Source organism: Ochotona princeps, chromosome 7, assembly GCF_030435755.1.
Source record: "Ochotona princeps isolate mOchPri1 chromosome 7, mOchPri1.hap1, whole genome shotgun sequence".
NCBI classification, from domain to species: domain Eukaryota; kingdom Metazoa; phylum Chordata; class Mammalia; order Lagomorpha; family Ochotonidae; genus Ochotona; species Ochotona princeps.
This window is the reverse complement of record NC_080838.1, coordinates 65,019,741-65,039,848: the sequence shown is the minus strand read 5'-3', so window position 1 is coordinate 65,039,848 and position 20,108 is coordinate 65,019,741. Positions and strand designations below refer to the sequence as shown.

The 20,108-nt window shown below is 40.4% G+C and overlaps 1 protein-coding gene across 1 annotated transcript in view; it reads left to right on the top strand.

Annotated features, from left to right (window-relative positions):
• FRAS1 (Fraser extracellular matrix complex subunit 1) overlaps positions 1-20,108 on the top strand; it is a 277,676-nt gene that overhangs the window by 162,403 nt on the left and 95,165 nt on the right. The window contains exons 32-37 of the mRNA XM_058666643.1: positions 6,246-6,360; positions 7,747-7,884; positions 9,826-9,858; positions 12,813-12,944; positions 14,014-14,139; positions 16,674-16,921. Of these exons, the coding sequence (XP_058522626.1) occupies positions 6,246-6,360; positions 7,747-7,884; positions 9,826-9,858; positions 12,813-12,944; positions 14,014-14,139; positions 16,674-16,921 (792 nt within the window). The remainder of the gene's footprint in view (positions 1-6,245; positions 6,361-7,746; positions 7,885-9,825; positions 9,859-12,812; positions 12,945-14,013; positions 14,140-16,673; positions 16,922-20,108) is intronic.

Genomic DNA, 20,108 nt, shown 5'->3' with positions numbered 1-20,108 from the left:
TTGATTTGCCTACATATTATTTAAGACATTTGCAAGTTGTGTTTCTTTTGGCATTAGTTAGGGCCAGTGCTATAGGATCTTCTTATAATCTATGACAAAAACACATTTTTCCATTTAGTGATTTGGATTCATGTCAGCATGCAAGTTTTAACACATCTAGTAAATATGTTATGAATACATTTGGAGATATGTGTACATACTTGTGTATGTGTGTGGATTGATTTATGTATTTAAAGGTAGTTTTCTATCATTCATCCACTTAGTCATTAAGTCACAAACACTTTGAGCACCTAATGTATGCCAAGTGCTGGACAGGACATTGGAGATTCATTGATCATAAAACGCAACCTGTATTCTGAAGGAATTTTAAGTGTAGAATAGGAGACAGGCCAATAAACATGATAACACAATGGTATGGTAAGTGTGTGACAATCCCATGGCAATGCTATGGGAGCATGTAGGAGGGCGCCTCATCTGGTAGGGTGTACTACAGACCCATACAGGCCTCCTCTATGTCTGGGCTTGTGGAGTATACATAAACTTGACATTAACTTTGAATTCTTCCACTTAAGCCTGAATGAGCATTATCTATAGAGTTTGTTAAAACAGGTTCCCAGAATCCAGCTCACCATTTGCTAATTCAATAGCCCTGATGTCTTAGGGCCAAGAATATGCTTTTCTAACAAGGTGCTGGATGATGTCATCTGCTACTACTTAGATCACCACACTTGAAAGCCATTATTACAGACTAAAAACTAGTGGGAAATTCATCCCTGGCAGGAAGAGCAGCAGGTGAAAAAGAGATGGAGGGACACCTGGAGGAATAGGATGTGTTCAAAAAATTACAGGAGGTTCGGTTGGCTGGAACATAAACTCCCAAGTGTAAAGACAGCAAAACATGAGAGTGAAGTCTTGAAATGTTTCTAAGATAAAATATTTTGCCCTTGGTCCAGCATGGTAGCCTAATGGCTTAGTCCTTTTCTTGCACATGCCGGGATCCCATATGGGTCCAGTTCTAATCCTGGTGGCCCCGCTTCCCATTCAGCTCCCTGCTTGTGGCCTGGAAAAGCAATTGAGGATGGCCCAAAGCCTTGGAACCCTGGACTCACATGGAAGACCTGGAGGAGACCCCTGGCTCCTGGCTTCAGATGGGCACAGCTCCATCCATTGTGGCTGCTTGGGGGGGGGGGGCGGACTGAATCAGCAGACAGAACATTTTCCTCTCTGCCTCCCCTCCTCTCTGTATATCTGACTTTCCAATAAAATAAAATGTTTTGTCAAGAGGCCAGTGGCTTAGTGGGAATTTGAACTATTCATGGCAGCGAAGTATTGAGATCAGATTTTTCACGATCAATTTAGGAAGATCTCTTTGGCTACAGGATACAAAGTATCTGACAAAGGTCCAATAGGAGGTAAAGAAGCTGTTGTGGTAATCTGGGAAAGTTAGTGACATAAACTGCATGCAGTGACAAAAATGTAGTGAGGGATTTTTTTTTAACTGTTTAAATGTTGTTTATTTTGTGTCTGAAAGAGTGGGAGATAGGGAGAGAGACAGTCTTCTATTTGTTATTTCAGTTGTCAAATTTGCTACCCAGGTTGGGCAAGACTATTGCCGGGGGCTGGGAATTCAACCCAGGTTTCTAACATAGGTGTATGGGCACAACTACTTGAGCCATCATCTTCTACTTTCCAGGATGCATATTACCAGGAAGCTGGAATTGGGAGGAGGGTTAAAACTTGAACCAAGATGTGAATGTAAGATATAACTCCCAAGGGACATCTTAACCACTGCTACCAAACACCCATCCCAACTTAGATCTGAAGGATTCATTCTTATTCATTGTAGCATTATTCACAATAGCCAGACAACAGAAGCAACGTAAATATCCATTGACCAATAAATGGATAAATGAACATACACACACCCACGGGGGTGAGATATTACTGAGCCCTAAAAGAGGAAGGAGGACCTACTGTAAATTACCACCAGGATGAGTTCTGGGAGCATGCTAAGTGAAATAAGCCAGTCATGAAAGTACCAAGATTGCCCACTTACCTAAAGCGTATCAAAGTAGTGGAATTTTTAGAAGAAAAAATAGATTGGAGATTTCCAGAGGTGGAGTTGGGGATGGAAAAGGCAGAAAAGATTAGTTGTTTAAAGGATCTAGAATATTTTTTTACAAGATAGAAATTTTTCTAGAGATCTGTCACATAGTGCTAATACCTGCCTCTTAAATATGATGAAGATGGTGAGAGAAAGGAGAGTAGATGGATACATCTGGAGACAATGACCAATCAAATAAAGGAGACTGAAATACTCAGCTTTCTTATTTATTTATTTATTATTTGAAAGGTAGACAGAGAAACTGGCAGAAGTCTTCCTTCCACTGTTTCCTTCCCCAAATGATCACAACAGCTAGGGTGGACCAGACCTAAGTCAGTGGCCCAGAATTCCATCCAAGTCTCCCAAGAGGGTGGCAGGGAGCCAAGTGCTTTTGCCAACATCTGCTACCTTCCAGGTTTTATATTATCAGAAAGCTGAATTAAAATAAGTAGCCTGAATTCAAAGTAGATACTCAAATGTGGGATGGTGTATCCCTAGTGACAACTTAAACCCTGTGCAAAATGCCTACACTCCCACCCGTTTCCTTTTTTAAATAATTTTAAATCAAAAGGCAGAGCTCTAACTCACTGTTTCATTGCTTAAATGCCTGCAATGAACAGTACTGGATAAGGCCAAATCCACAAGCCAGGTACTAATCTAGGTCTCCTAGGTGGATAGCAGAAACTCAATTACTTGAGCTATCACCTATTGCCTCCCAGGATCTTCAGTAGCAAAAAGTTGTAAATGGGAACCAGCCAGGTATTAAGTCAAGGAGCTCTTACATGGGATATAGAGATTCCAACTGATGTCTTGATTGCTTGGCCCAATATCTGCCCCCTAACCCCAATTTCTGAGTACACAGAAGTGTCCCTTAATGGGATCAGGAATACAAGGCTACTTCAAAAATTTCATGGAAAATGAAATTATAAGCTAAGTTTATGTTGGTGCAAACATTTTGAAGTTCATGCATAAAAGGGATTTCTAAATTTATAGGAGATACATAAAAGGCACACCTATATTACACAATGTTTTTGCATCAAAATAAACTTACCCCTTTGGAGGAAGATTTCAAGTGTTCTTTACCTCAACAATACTATGTTTTAATGGGTACCAAGTGTTTTTATTTGCCATCATCCATGTGTAGGCTTTGAAACAATTCCGTCTTCCTCTGAGCTGGAATGCTAACTAAGCTTTCCTTTGTTTTGAGGCAACTCTGCCAACAGCGGACAGGCTCCATTCCATTCCAGTCAGTGTGGCTATAGATATTCATACATCACATGGAATGTGTATTCACTTACACAGCAATGCCATATTTGTCATGAAAATCAGGTGTACATATCTGGTGGCTCTGTCTTGCCAATGCTTGCTGAATACCTTAATCTTAGAGAAGACCTCATGCGAGTTGGGCCAAGAGAAATGTCGTGAATCTGAAGCTAGATCTCTAACCATCACAGCTGTGGATCCGATGCAAGTTCTATCCAGAGATTCCAAAAGGACAGAATGGTTTGCAGTTGGATCCTTAAACAAAATGCACATAGAGCATAATTGCCCTTTTCTGTGAATTTTATGAAGTCCCATGCATACAGAAACTTGGAGAGGCTTGATGATTTCCATATGGGTCGTGCTTACTGAGAGTGTGCTGAAGTGGCATGAGTGGCAGTGAGAAGTGACATAAATTCATAGATGCGGTGAGTGTGGGGCAATCCTGTGCAGTCCTATACCAAATTAGGAGAATTAGCTTTTACTTGGAGAAAAAGAAGTCATTACAGGAGATTAAGCAGAGGTCTCATAGCCTACCTGAAGGAATTGTGCTGGCTGCTGAACTGGAGTAGAAGGTAGGGGAGATGGGAGAGCAAGTGGGTGATCCTTGGATCATTCACAGGAGATATTGAGGCTCCCAGCAGGACGGCAATGATGGAGGTGGGGAGACCAAGCTACATTCTGGATGAGGTCAGAGATAACACATGCATTATGAAAACCTTTATTCTGTGACCTCTTTGGGTTAACATATAAGGTTCAGAAAAGTCATTATGAAGACTTTGAAAGTCTTATGAGGTTTAATCTCATTTCTTTTTTTTAAAGATTTATTATTTTATTGGAAAGGCAGATATACAGATAGGAGGAGAGACAGAGAGGAAGATCTTTCATCCAATGGTTCCCTCCCCAAGTGGTCACAGCAGCTGGAGCTGAGCCAGTCCGAAGCCAGCAGCCAGGAGCTTCTTCTGGGTCTCCTATGCAGGTGCAGATCCAAAGCTTTGGATTGTCGTCGACTGTTTCCTCAGACTACAGACGGGGAGCTGGATGGGAAGTAGGGACGCTGGAGTTAGAACTGGTACTCATACAGGATCCCGGCACATTCAAGGCGAGGATTTTAACTATTACTCTGTTTTGCCGGGCCCTGAATCTCATTTCTTTATTTAACTCTTAACTCTTGGACATCACAGATAGCCAATATGAAAATTACTTATATCTGATATATTTCATGCTTGATACTGATTTCACTGGAGAATCAAATTCTTATTTTCTCTAACTGGTGTCTATTTCTATTAGTAGAGAGATAGCTTCAATAAATTGCAAAATCTTTGATTTTAATGGGACATATATGCATTTCCATACTCCTATGTCCATTATAATTCTGTCTTCTGACCACATTATTGTTTCAAGGACATCATAATTGTCTCATGGTGCTTGGAGAGTTTTTAGTGATTTTGATGGTTTTGAGATTAGAAGGTAGGCAGCAGAACCAAACACTGTGCTGGCCCTGTACTGCTTTGTCCATATATCCAGGATCACATGTGTGTGCACACATGGATGGGTTGTAAATGCCTGAGTGCATACATTTAAATTTGTTGCCTCATTTTATTGAGGGCGAGAGACCAGCTGCTCTTCATAATTCTCATTTTCCTTGCTCATTACATTCCAGACTTGAGTGTAGGCCTGAAATATGACTTGTTTCCAGAGAAGGATTGCCCTAACCTGCAAATGCTGCCTCTCCCTGGGACAAGTATGCCTTGGGGACAATTAACAGCAACTGCAACCTTCAATCTTTTTGTGGTTGAAGAGAACACCACACCTTCTCCCACAAGCATGACTGCATGCTGCTTAATCCTTTTCTAAGTCGAGAAATTCCTCCTGGAAGGAATAATGGTTCAAAAAACAGCTCTACCTGACTGCTCTAACTCACCTTCAGGGTCAGTTAGAAGTGCCTGTTTCATGACATTATGCAAAACGTGGGCAAGAAGCCCATACTCAGGATGGTTTCCCATCGTCTGTTTTCCACATTGTTTTTTTTGCTGCTGTCCCCAGCCTGCTGTCAACATTACCTACACATAGGAGTCTGAATCTTTTGTTTCTTCATGTGGCTTGTCAGTGACTTATGGGTATGTGCAGGTGAATGGATGGTCAAAGTGGCCGGCTTGTTGGCTCTCTGATTAATGTTGCTTGACTCATTAATTGGGTCATAAAAAGCTAGAGGGTGAAAAAGCAATATCCTCTTCTTTGCAATGGTAGCATGAGGGTAAAGAGACATAGTGGCTATTCATATGTGCTTTAATAAGCAAATATTCTTAAACCTTTGAATGCAAATATAAGCTTCCCTTGGTGTTTGAAGTGGGTTCATTTGTAACTCTTGGAAAGAGCATTATAAGTGCTGTGGGAAGCATGAAGCCAGGGTTATACCTCTGCAGGAGCAGACTGAACTCTCTTAGCTAGGTCCTCATGACCCCTTGCTGAATTCTACCTTAGCTCTTTGAGTTACAGAGATGTGAGTCAGCTGTTGTGGGTGGTGATGCTTCATTTTCAAACATGTTTTGCAGCAAGTTCCTCCTAGGATAAAGGGAATCTTTTTGGCAACCTCATGGTGTGTGCCAACAGAAACAAAAGGCATGGGGCAAGGGAGGGTAAAATAGGATTACAAGGACACCTGAAAAGGGCCCCATGCCCCCGACAGATTTCTGAGGCTGGGACAGATCTGCAAGGAAATACCCAGGGTCCCTTTTTTGAACTCTTGAGAAATGTTTGCTAATTGTAACTAGTTCTAAGCCTAGAGAGAATTTGGCTTTGTTTTCTTAATATGACTTGTGTTGGCATCTGAGTTTTGTTTTTAAGGCTCTGTTTTCTTTTCATCTTAAATTTTGTGTAGGCTCGGGAAGATGGCCTGACAGTCATTCAGCCTCATTCCATCCCCTTTGTTAATTCCGAAAAACCAAGTGGGAAGATAATGTACAACATTACCATGCCTCTACAGTCAAATCAAGGTAAGACAAGCCACATATTGTCTATCCAGTTCTTAATCAGTGTGAAAAATCCTGGAGTTTGCCTGCTTGTATACACAGAGTTACTTGCTGAGGTTTTAAGGAGGAACAAAGAATCTTACCCCCTTGTAATGATCCTCTAGCTTATAGCCAATTGAAAGAGAATGAGGCTCTGTGGTCAGACAGAGCAGGGATGGGTATGTTAGCTTTGGCATTGACAGCTGCGCTGGATGGCATGGAGTCATTGGATTGCACTCTGGATACACACTGGCATGATCTAAGGGCACACAGCCTGCCTGTTGAGGTTATTATGAGGAAGGAAAAGGCCATGATTATCATGTGTTTAACTCCTGATTCAATAAGTCACTCCTCTTTCTCCCAAAGGAGAACAGGGCAATACAAAGATCGAGGAGAAGGAAAGGTGGGCCCCAGCATCAGTCCCCAGCCACTCCATCTCTTCATGCCAGCCTTAACTAATAAGCCTGTATCCATCAGAGGTGATGCTGGCCTTCATGTGAAGATCTACTTCCATGATGTTCTGCCTCGCCAGACCAGCCACTGCCCCGTTGTATAAAGCTCGCCCAGGATCAAATTCCCAAGGAGAAACCAAAGTCTAAGATATAAATTCCACTACTCCATTCCACAAAGCCCAAGAAAACTAGGCATCTAAAAGTTATCCCTCCTTTTTTCAGTCCACCAGGCATGGGTAATCATGGTTTCTCCCCAGGTTGTCAAGCTAATGAAACAGTTCTCTAAGGTCAGCAGCCTGATCTCTTCTGCCTTGTGGGGGTTATGTTGTAGAGTTAGCTCAACACCAAGTGTCACTCGTGCCCTTCTGTTCAGAGAGTGAATAAGATGAGAAAAGTCACCATAGCATCAGTTGTGTGACCATAGCATTAGATAGGTGACACTACAGTCCCTGCAGCCTTTAGCACAAACACAGTGATCATCACGAGGATGGCATAATCAGAATCCATGTTGCCATTATCAAACGTGACTTCAGAGACTAGGGAATTTCTGAAGGGAAGAGGACAGGTGGAGAAAAATTGCTTCACCAGAAGACATGTCTATGCCACGTTCTCAGGGACCTTAACCATCAATTGAAACTCACTTGAGAGAATCTCATTATTACCTTGAAAAAATGTGGTCTAAACTACATTAGGGGCCAGTGTGAGCATCTTTCTGTGTTGTGTTCAGGGAATCCTAGTTGGACTCTCTATGGCTTTCAAGTTTTTCTCTTTTCTTGACTAGCTGGAGAATAGTCTACCAAGAACAGGTTGAGAACAGTTGCTCCTGGAGGACCAAGAATGGCATACATCCCCAGCAGGAGACAGAAATTGTTAGAGCTCTGGTTCCTGGTGATGCTCATGCCAGTCTCTTCTTCCACAGGAATCATCGAGCACAGGGACCAGCCCCAGGCTCCCATCCAATATTTTACACAAGAAGATATTAACCAGGGTAAAATCATGTACCGTCCTCCCGCTGCAGCCCCACACCTGCAGGAAATCATGGCCTTCTCCTTTGCTGGTAACGCTCTCCCCTCTATTTTGTGACACCCACACTGTTCTCTGAGGTTCTTCATGACACACGTCCTGTAATTTTTCCCCTGATGTTCTGGACAATTTGGTCACACTGCTCTGTAGCTCTTCTATATAACTTGAGACCCTGTTGACTTATACATAACATGATGTCAAGTATTGCAGCAGGGGCTCAATTCTATATTGTTCTTGTTTTTATTTTTTCATGCATGGATAGAGGCACACTTTCGATCAGTCTTGGGTTTATGCTGTCTTTGTGCCAGTTATTGAGTGAGGTCTTAGTGATAAAGTGGCAAGCAAAAGGAGGCCTGGGTTCTGCTCTTCGCAAGTTTAGAGAGCTATGCAGAAAGACATTATGTGATTAATAATCCCAGTAATAAAGAGGTTAGATGCAGACTTGAGCTAAGAGCTCTGGAAATGAGAAAGAATGTTCAGTGATGGCCTTAAACCAAGCAAGACTGAGTAGAGCCTGCCCCAGAAAAGTACTGACAGTGAAGTGGAGGGTGGAAGCTAACGAGGTCAAGTATACATCTCAGGATGATCAAAGGAGCATTTCTGAAGGAACTGCATGGGTTCCCTGTGCAGAGGCCATGGGAAAGAAGAGTCATGGTCTGCTGAGAGTTTAAAAACATCTGAGCATGCAGTTTTGTGGGTGAAGCAGAGGCCAGAGAAAGTCTTTAAGGATTTGTATTTTCATCGCAAGAACAAGCAGAGCCACCAGTGGAGGGAGCTATAGAAGGTAGCTTTTCATACGGAATTCTGATTGCCATAATGTTATTGGCCTGGATGCATGGGGCAGGGGAGTCTGATGAGGAAGGCCCTGGAGTATGGCAGGGAAGGTATCATGGAGAGATGGAGAATGCACATGACCTTCTGGGGTTATAACCAGGGTTTGACAGAAGACAACTTTGTAGAGCAAGAAAAGACCAACAAGAAAGAACATAGGCACAAGAGTTAAATTTATTGGAAAAACTTGGAAACCATGCCATTTTATTGTAAAATTCACTTTCAATGAATTTTTTTAGATGTGAGATTTTAGTTATTTTTTGCCTCAAAATAAGCTTAATTAATTCCACTCTCCAGGGAATTTTTGAAGTATCTTTGCATATGTTTTTTTCATACAGAATATGGAAATTTTTTGTGGTAATTTGGACACAAGTTAAATAGTTTAAAATTTCTTTTCTGATTTTAGTAAATATGAGAAGTGATATTTGCATTTATTTAATACAAGGCCAATTATCCAATAAATGGTTAACTTCCTAATTAAACTGAAAATTTCTAAGGGCAGGAATAGGCCCCTTCTCTAAGGAGTACCCCTAATGTGTAGCAACCGAGTTACTAATAGCCCATGAAAGTGCTCATGGTTCCCTAACCTCTACTTCACAAGACCTACTTTACAAGGAACTGGGGCTATCCTGGGATTACTGAGAAAGAAAACATGTTAGCCATTGCTGAAGTCGTTTGCTTGCAAATCGTACTCATCCTAGTTCCCTGAGCCTCTGTGGAGAGGGAGAGAATCCTGTCGTGTTCATGCTGTGGGATAAATGCCACAACATAAATCTCTCACACAGTAACAGTGTGTAAATCAATGTCTCAGGCATCACTCAAGTCTACAATGGAATTGACCCACCTAAGAGCCCGATTCGTGGAGTTTTATGTACTGATAAAATGGGATCAAAGTCAATGTGTTATAAATCATTCCAACTGCTATGATTCCACTATGTGGTTCTTTTTGCCACTTAAAATTAATGCCAGTGCCATTAAATTCAGCGTAACATTTGCAAATGATTTGGTTATCTTTCCTTAAGCCAGAATAACTTAGAGTAAAATGCCCTTGATTTTCCTTACCACTGCCCATATTTTGTATCTTTCCTATCTATCTATGACTCTGAAATATTTAATATGCTGATTTTCTCTCTTGCTCTTTCAGGTCTCCCAGAGTCAGTAAAATTTCATTTCACAGGTAAAGACTTTAATAGTAATCTTATTAGAAAATGGAATTTTCCTTCCCTTCCCTTATTAGTTCTTTCTTTCACTCCATTTATCATTACTTTTAATGAGTTTCTAAGAGCTACTGAAAACTTATTTGACTCTTCTTCTAACTCATTCACATGGTTAGACAGTAATAGTGTAGTTTTATGTTAATAAAGAGCCTACCAAGGATGTCAGAGTAATATTAATTAGTGGAGATGTTTAATTAATTAAACTCTTTTATAACCTGTCCTAATATTTATTGAAAAAAGTGTAATAGTGGTTAAGATAGTAGACTCTAAATTGCTTGAAGTTCATTGCATTTTTGGAAGACTTCTTATCTGTGCCTAAGTGCCTCCCTCATAAAAGAATATGATAATATATTTGTCACGTTGTCCAAACAGTGACGAATACATGATGCCCCAGAGTTATATTCAGCCAGTGAGTAGTGGTCGTCTATAGTGTCATTGCTTGAACACCTTACTGCTGGAGAGAAAAGTGTATGCTGGCACAGGAGTTGGGAAGCTTCCTGTGTCACCCCCAGCATCCTAGCTGGAGTTCACATGCAACAGCAGCTCACTGTCCGTCAACCAAAGCAGAGGCATGCTTGGTGTCTATGTGTGGCTGATGTAGAAACAAGCTTTCTTATTTAGGTTAAAATGAGGATGGTTGACCATAAAAGCTTCAACCGCAAAGAGATGTTTATATAGCATTGACTGCTCCAATATAATCAGTCCCCCAAGTTTCCTGTATGTATCATATGGGAAAAAAAGTTTTGGTGGGGCAGAAATTTACTTTCCTCAAACTCCCAGACCTTTGTTTCTACTTTGAGGATTAAAAAGCACACCTGAATGAATAATAAGTTTCAGAGTGGTGCCATTGCTAATCTGAGCCCTGTTTTGTTGTACTTATAATAAATAGTCCTCTACATGATTCACACAGTCAACAACAATAGATAATGGGCTCCTTATATTTTACAAAAAAAAACATGCTAACTTAATCCTTATGACAATATTGCAAGGACAGATACTATTGAAGCTGGAGATATTGAAAGCCCCCATAAAAATAAATTATCAGGTCTGATAAGGTGGCATATTAAGCTAATCCTCTGACAGCTGTGCTAGCAACCCATATGGGTGCTGATTCATGTCCTAGCTGCTCCACTTCTGATCTTCATCCGAACAGCTCCTTTTGGATAATCAGCTCAGATGAGCAGGAAAGCTGTTGTGCCTGACTCGGCTGGCATGGGAACAGGCACAGCTGTTCTGCACAGTGGCTCTGTGCAAGAAACATGTACAAGGCCATGGTGCCCACAGGAGGCCCTGAACCCAAAGAGGTGGTTTGCTTCTCAGAGGAATTGGGACATTGCTAAGAGAGAGTGCTGGACTTCTCACTGCTAATGTTTGTATTGTAAATGTTTGTTTGTTTACCACTTCAGTCAAGTGCTCTGTTTTCTTGTTTTATCATGTACCAGAAAGGAGCTTGCTTCCACTTACTTATAGAGGCAAGGAGATGCCTTGGTTACCCTGAGCTGCTGTTGTGATAGCATCAAAGTTTTAAACATTAAGTCTCAGGGTTTTTTCTGTTCTTGTCAGTAAAGTAAGGATGTTGAGGGCACACCTACCATTGATTTAAAAATAAAGCCTGTGTAAAATAAACTTGCATTTGGCATTTACTTTTATTTAACATTGTTTCTTAACTAACATTCTAGAAACCCTTGAAAATCCTAAATCCACTGAAATACAAAGAAAAAATTGTTCACAGCCCCCAAAAGTTAAGAATAATTCATCCCTCTTTGATGACCCAGAGAGGAAACTGAACATAAAGATGCAGCATGCTTGATTGAGCGGCTGTACCTGTGAGCCCTCCCTTTTCACAGGCATGGCGTCCCCTCCACTCTTGCAGTGCTGTCTCTGGACTTCTCTAGGTCATAAAGTGTATGTTATAAAACCAAAACATCCCATTTAGATTTGTCTCCAGTAAAAGATAAATATAAACCCTGATTGGAACCATTCCCAGGAGTCTCTGAGCAAAACTTGATTGCCTTAAGAAGAGATGAGATGTCTGTTGACTTGTTATTAAGTCCAAAATAAAGGCAAGAAGGCACCCAATTTCACAGAACCAGCCCATAGGTGAGCCTCAGATATTTAATGTAATTACTGTAGTCTTTTCAGTAGCCACCAAGTGTAAAAACAATGATGAGCAGGTGGTGCAGTTATCTATCCAAATCTGCCTTTTAGAGGAAGTCAGGTGTGTCATGGCTTGAGAAAGTGGGAGTACAAGCCAAGGGCCTGTCACTTCTCTCATTTCTCTAAGGACCTGATCAATGTACACTTGAGCGTTAGATAATCTAAGGAAATAAAATATTAAGTTCTTTATTTTGTCCATGGGTGCTGTCAGTTTATATTATGTATAATGACCAAGGAAAAATGCTTCTATTTCCTTCTAAATAAAGTCTATCAAAGCCATCTGTCCATACTTGTGCATGCTTGTTTTTTTTTAAAAAAAAATTGTAATGAAACATATCCATGTCATGGCTAAAAGAGAACTCATTAGACTGAATATTTACCTGAAATACTGGGAGAATAAATTGAATAAAAAAATTCCATAATCAAAAAGCTACTCAAGCATTGTCTAAGAATACATAGTTTGTGAACTTGTTTTTCCACAACATTTATCAAAGTCGTCGTGTTGTGAAAGTAGCTTCTTAGAATGATTGTGTTCTTAGAATCTCTTTCCTTTGTCTTACCCATACAAGTGGCTTTATTGGAATAGCTCATAGTGACTTCCTGGCTTGCTCATTTTTTCCATTTATAAGCATCTCTTCAAAGTGTCAAGATCATCCAAAAAAGTTTCCAACTATGTATTTGTTGAAACAGCATGAAGATGAGTAGATATGCATCACCTGTATTTGTGAGTGCATGTATATGTGCTTTTGCTTTCTAGTGTCCGATGGGGAACACACAAGTCCAGAGACGGTCTTCACCATTCACCTACTTCGCACCGATCGGCGGCCACCAGTCTTCCAGGTCACAGCTCCGCTGCTTCAGGTCAGCCCAGGGGGCAGCACTTTGCTAGGTAAGAACCTGGGGGCCTGAGACACACAGAGTTTTGGCAATGGGACCATATTTGGGAAGTAGTCCCTCTTCAAGTCTCTGGAACATTGGCAAGCAGCAGTGACTGTCTCTTCCCAAAGCCACACACATTCCCACCCGTGTCCTCTTTGTGCCATGCCCATGCTCAGAACAGTGGTCGAGAAAGGGGAATGAACCCTCCAGAAGCCAACACTCAACAAAGGAACACAACAATAAATTTATTTTCCAGCCTGCAGGAGTTGATTTGTTGGTGTCGCTAAAATAGAAAGTAGCAGAGAGCAGAAAGGAGACTATGGGGACATGGCTTTGAGTAATTGCTCTTGTTTTCTATTCAGAAAGTTAAAAAGTAATAGGGGAAGTGACAGATGACAGCAATCTTCCAAAACTACAACGTGTTAGAGTTGGCCCAGCTGTTTTGTGCATGACTTTATTTGCTTATTAATATACTTACTGCTTTTCACTTTCTTGATGGTCACAGCAACCATCCTTAAATTTGGCTCTTCTGTAAATTCAGGAAAGAAATAAAAAGGATGATTTAATGCAAATTATGGGGAGAGTTTCGGGGGAAGAAAATCAACCACAAGCCCTAAGCATTGCTATACCTATGAGTATCTTTTACTCATGCCCTCATGCATATGGGGAAAGGGAGGCTTAGCATTCAGAAACACATGTAAGTGAACTTTGAGAAAGACCTACTTGAAATTTGAGTTTTGACTATGAGGATATTTCAAAAGGTTCGTGGAAAGGTAAATTTACAAATTTATTTTGACATACATTGTCTTTTTCATTAACATTCATTTCCAAGGCTTGTTTGCTTTTGCACCACAAATAAACTTTCCTTTTAATCCATTTTTCCATGAGCCTTTTGAAGGCTGATCAGGTACTGCCGGTTTGCATTATTTGTGCTTAATTGAAATGAACAGCCCCTTGCCTGTGATAGCTCACAGGTTCCGCAAGAATGGCTTCCAGCATGGCCTGTGACTTGAGAGGACACACAGTCTCTAGTTGCCAAGGAGTCCATCATTCTCTGTGCTTTTCTCTCGATGCTGCAGGGCTTCGGCTGGTCATGGGAGCAGCTGACACGGCACCTCAAGAGCTCTTCTTTGAGCTTCGCAGGCCTCCTGAGCATGGTGTGCTGCTTAAGCATACCACCGAGTTCCAGGGGCCCCTGGCCACAGGTAACTGCACCCTTGTCCCAGGCTTGCTTCTATGTCTCAGACAAGAAGTGAAGTGTTTTTGTGAATAAGCCATGAGCAGATGCTTCATTTTGTGTTGATTTCACTGGCCTAGATACTTATTTAAGATCTTATTCCACTGCCTGTTCTTATCTTCCAAGTCCTTCCTGCCCACATCCACACCTTAACAGTTGCAAAACAACTTTCTCAAGTTGTAAGTGGAATTGGTTGCCTTCCTTCCACAACTTGGAGTAAATGCACTGAAAATACAATATGATGTGTCAGCTGCCTCTTTCTGTTTGTTTGTTCTTGGAGATGAATTTGTCAGTCTAAATTTGATAGATGAGGCTTACAAGAATTTTTAGCATAGTGACTCTGATAGCAGTAGCTACATGTGTCTTTGATAACAAAAAAACAAGTACATTTCTGAAGTATTATCTAAACAGTGTCACAGTGTGGTAATGTGACAATGTGACAAGCTTTCCAAAATGATAGTTATTGTGCTCGTTCTGATTAGTTACACAAAAAAAGGATGTGGATTGTTTGGGAAGCACAGGAAAGCACGAAGAACACAACTCAAGCTAACTTGTTAATAGTCAGTGCTTGTACTGCAGTCCCCCCAGAATGCTGTGTCTTCATCTAACAATCTGTCTTTCCCAGAGCCTTTCTAAGATTCCTTTCAGAGACTGAATAATGCATTCTTTCAGAGCATCCCTGTTGGGGCAAATTTTTGCCCTTGAAGGAGATTGAATTTTTTACAATTCATGGGCATTTAGGTGTCACGAGGTTAGACTCTACAAAATGTACTGAGCCAAAGAAGTGCCATTAGAATAGATTTATGGTAACCCAAAGGAACTACATTAGGTGCAGAACAGTACTGCCAAATTTCTTTAGCATTACAGTTAGTCTATATTTGTATAATTGATATATAAGACACAAAGATGATAATCTTTTTCAGGCTTCATAGTACTACCAAAAGTATAACACAGTAACACAATGTTCAGAGAGCAAGTTGAGGATGATTGTAGAGGACAAGTTCATTCTTTCATCTCATCACATAGCACCGATGACTAGAGTCCACAGTTTATTGGAAAATGGAGTTGAATACAACATCCAGGAAGACCCATTTCTCAACTATGTTTTGTATCATCTTTAGGGTCCATGGTACCAAGAGGCTCTTCTCAGGAGTTCCATGACTCAACAAATTTAAGGTTTAATATCTGTATGTTAAGGATTCTAAAACTTTAATAAGTCCCGCAGCTTAAAATTTTCAATTTAAAATTTAACTTAATCTCATTTTTTCCAAACTTGTATTAAACCTGAAACTTCTTTTACACAATACCTTTCTAATCTATTATGAATTGCCATTCTAAACTATGAAGTCTGGCTTTTGAATTTCAAGTATGTTTTTCAAGTTTTAATTTTGGAAAAAGCTTTGAATTACTCTTTCTTACAGGTTCATCAAATATAAGTTTATTTTTTTAAAAAATCAGTATCAAGATTCAATTCTAGGGGTCCAGAGTTGTGGCATGACAGGATAAGCCAACACTTTGGATGTCATATCCCAAAGTGGAGGGCCAGTTCTAGTCCCAGCAGTTCTGCTTCCAATCCAGCTCCCTGCTAATGCACTTGAGAAAGCAGCAGAAGATGATCCTGCCACTTATGTGAGAGACCCGGATGGAGTTTGGGGTTTCTAATATCAGTCTGCTCAAGCCCCAGTTGTTGCGGTCATTTGGGGAGTAAATCAGCAAATGGAAGATCTCTTTCTGTTTTTCTCTGTTACTTTTCCTTTCAAATTAATAAAAAAAGTTAGATCCCAAAAAGCTATAAAAGCTACCATAAAATATAGAAGCTCTTTATTTTTCCGGAGATGGAAGTAAAGAAAAGGTTGTTATAGAGATATATTTTAGCTCAATATGGATAAGAACTTTAAAATAGATTAGAACTATCTTGGGGACCCAGCAGCACAATGTCTCAATTGACTAATCCTGTGACTTGCAAGTACCAAGATCCATTATGGTCTCTGGTTTGTGTCCTGGCTGCTCCACTTCCTATCCAGCCCCTTGTGTGTGGCCTGGGAAAGCAGTGAAGAATGGCCTAAAGTCTTGGAGCCCTGCACCTACCTGGGAGACTTGGCAGAAGCTCCTGGCTCCTGGCTTCTGATTGGCTTAGCTCTGTCCATTGCAGCCATTTGGGGAGTGAATCAGTGGACGGAAGATCTTTCTGTCTCTCCTTCTCTCCATAAATCCGACCTGCCTTTCCAATATAAATAAATAAATCTTAAAGACTATCTTGGGAGGAGTGAACTGTCTTGTAAAACAGTGAGCTTCTTGCCTTGTGAAGTGCTGAAGACGAGGCAAACTCTAGAGTGACATCAAGAGAAACCTATACTGGTGGGTCATTAGACTAATGAGCTTCTTATTTCAGTGTGTATGATTCTATATATACCTTGAAATCCTGTAAGCAAAGATGCTATATAAGCAAAAAGTATTTTTCCCAGAAGTAATTGGTTTTGTGATTCGTTTTGTTCTTGAAAGGTGACACTTTCACACAGGAGGAGGTGGAGAAAAATGCTCTGTGGTATGTGCACGATGGTTCCTCTGCCCAGGGAGACAGAATGGAGATCTCCATCACAGATGGCCTCACAGCCATGGCATTGGAAGTGAGAGTGGAGGTGTCACAACCCGAGGCCCAAGGGCCTCAGCTGGCTGCTGCTTCCTCTCTTAGCATCACAGTTGCTAATAAAAGAACAGCTGTGATCACCAGGGCACACCTTGCTTACGTGGTAAGCTCAGACACCTGCTTGTCCTGTTCTTTACTGCACCTTGTAGTTGGGCTAAGTAGAGAAAACTCGTGGTGGCAGACAAATGGCCATGTTTCCCCATCTTCCCTACCCTTTTGCTTTTACGGGCAGTTGTGTTGGTTATGCTAGCTTTTTCCAGTGTCTCAGGAGCCCAGAAGTGAATGAACGCAATGTGCTGGAACACGATTAGTGTTTGTAGGAGTGGGTATTTGTCAACCAGAATCAAGCCCCATATCCATTCTCTATGTGCCATTTGTAATATTTCCAACAGATACTTTGGAAAAAGAGCACTCTGGGAAAATTTGCTGGTCAGTGAGTAACGGATCAATGTATCTCATAACCCCTTAAGAGAAGCCTGGCTTTTCATCAGCTCTTGTCTCAGGTTCACTCCACACAGAGCACTAGCTCCCCCTTCAGCTTTGCTCTCCTTTGATTGTTGGTGCCTCCTATTCTTCATGCCCCAAGGGAAGCAATGTGGCCAGGGACTTCCCAGGGAACTGGGATGAGACTGTATGACTCTGGGATCTGTCCTCCCATTGGGCTCTGCCTTGATAAGTGATCTGGGGTGATTGAATTCATCTTTGATTCTACCTCTGAAGTTAAGGATAATGAGAATAATTATTTTGGTATTATGTATGTTGTACACAGATATGTGCTATGTAAATAAAATAATGAATGCCCTTTTTTAAAACAATACCTTGAAAGGATAAATGGTGATCATACTTAGTGTTTTTTTTTCTTAGTAACATTAAAATTTCAACCAATCACCATGACTTTAAAAAAAAGCCACTATATAGTTTTAAGTAAGCTTTAACTAGCCTGAAGTGTATTACTATAAAATCCAGTCCTGAGTGCAGGTATATAATATAAAGTATTGGCCTATGAGCAACAACTACTCCTGCATAGATTTTCCCCTTAAATTGTCTTTTCTTCAATTATGGGAAACTGTATTCCACCTTGATTTTCTCCTGAGTCTAGTAGAGCTTCAGAACAGCTTTAATTTGTTTAATTGACAGATGATTTTTACCATAGGTTCTATTCTTTCAAATCTTATGAAACTCACAAATTCATAAAGATGTATGAATTCAGACTTAATCAATAGATAACCAAGGCTTGAAAAATGTTTCACAGACCAAAATAGAACTCCAGGAGCAGTTCCTAGCCATTTACTGCATATTATAAGCTGCATATCAAAATGTAAGCCCATTGGCAACTGAACATGTATTTCAGAAATAGATTGAATGTGAATCTACCCACCAGAGCAGAAAAACTCCAAAAGAACTATTTAGCCCACTAACAGCATAGCATATATTTTAAAGACTCAATTATATTGTGTACTTTCTCTGAGGGTTGTGGGAGAATTTTACACTTATTTTCTCAGGAAATTTTTTTTCAGAGCTGCGTAGTTTGTAAGTTTTCAGTGAACGTTCAGCGGCATTTGGAAATTGATTTGCATTCTGGATCTCATGCGGGGTAGGGTGCAGAGACAAGCATGGGACTTTGGTCTGAATTAGTATCTTTAAGGGGAAGAGAGCGAGATGATCTTGGAAGAGACAAAAGGCAAGAATGAGATTCTTCATACTTTGCTTCTTAACAGTATTGTAGAAACAGAGTTTGCACTACAGGTAAACATCTGGGGGTCAGGGTGAGGGTAACGGGCGAGAGGAGAGGAGTATGGCATGAGAGTGCTGGAGGTTAGGATGGATGTGTTTTCATCCAGCCTCACCACTTACTACCGCACTACCAAGTCATTTCAATTCTCTGGGTTTCAGGTGTTTTCACTTTAATATTGGGGCAAGGAGTAATATAATTTCTTTTTAAAAGTTCATAGTGTTTCCATGAGCCAACCCAAAAGAAAATAATTCAAAATATGATACCACTCACCACAGTATTATATATCACATAAAATAGGAATGACTGTAAGGAAGGTAAGGGCTTTTACCATTTTATAACTGGTGTTGGATAGGAAATGAATCCATAGGAGATTTTTTTTATTTTGCTCATGAGAGTCTAAACTTGGTCAAGCACGTTGGGAAAAAATTGTGATTGTTCTGAGGGTGAATAGATTTGTGGTCCAACATTCTATTGCTAGGCTCTGATAAACTTGTACATGTACTGTAAGAGCAGGTATAGAAATGTTTACCACAATAGTATTTAAAATAACGAAAATATTGAGCAAGCCAGGTGGCTGTAAACAGAATAAGAGAGAACCTGAGCTGCAATAATTACTCTAGAATATTGGTGTCTCCTTGCAGTTAAATTACAGACACAAATAGTAATAGAAATAGATCTTCACCATCGGCTGTTGAATAAAAAGAAAAATAGATCCCTGAAGTCTAATTTTATTTTTGCAAGTTTACTTAAAAAAGTAAAAATATGCTCTGTAGTATTAGATTATATTAAGAGATTCAGTGAAGTAACAAGCAAGATTTATGGTAATGGCCCTACTAGGGACAGCATGAAGGAAGAGCACATTAGTAAAGCATTTATTATCATCAAAGTTCCTGCCCTGTGTTGAAGGGTGAATCCATGGCACAGATGTATACATGGTTCAAGGAAAATAAAAGCATGAACTAATACCAAAAGGGTAAGAAAGTTAGTAAGGTGCATGAAAACAAGAGCCACGTCTTATGTACTGTTTATCTCCACAATAACTTGAAGATCCTAAAATAGCAATTTTCTTTAAATTATGACAGGGCCTTTTTGTACAAACAGATGTCTAGCGCACCTTTTCAAACCCTGCAGTCATTTGAGATCTAAAAAGAAAATAGATTTGTTTGACATAAGATCAGCACTTATTTAGCAAGTTTGATAGCATGGAGTTAAACCCCTATTCTTGTTCAATGGGAGCCAAAAGCTCTGTCCCTGTGATGCGTCTGCTCCCGGAAGACAATACCATCAAACTCAGATGGCTTTCGAACCTCTGCCTCAGAGGGAGCTCACAGTTATATTAGGAAATACTCTGTTGGAAGCCTGCATGCTATATTTGGTGACTCATGTGGAGAAATAGAAAAACTTTAAAGAAATATGCGTTTAGGGGAAATGTTCTGAAGTTTTGCAGCTTCAATAACTCCCAGCTCCGTGTCTTGCTAGTGTCAAGTGAAGTGAGGAAATTCTGTGATCTTGCCTGGGGACTCTACAAGCATAAAAAGACCCCTGAGGATCATGG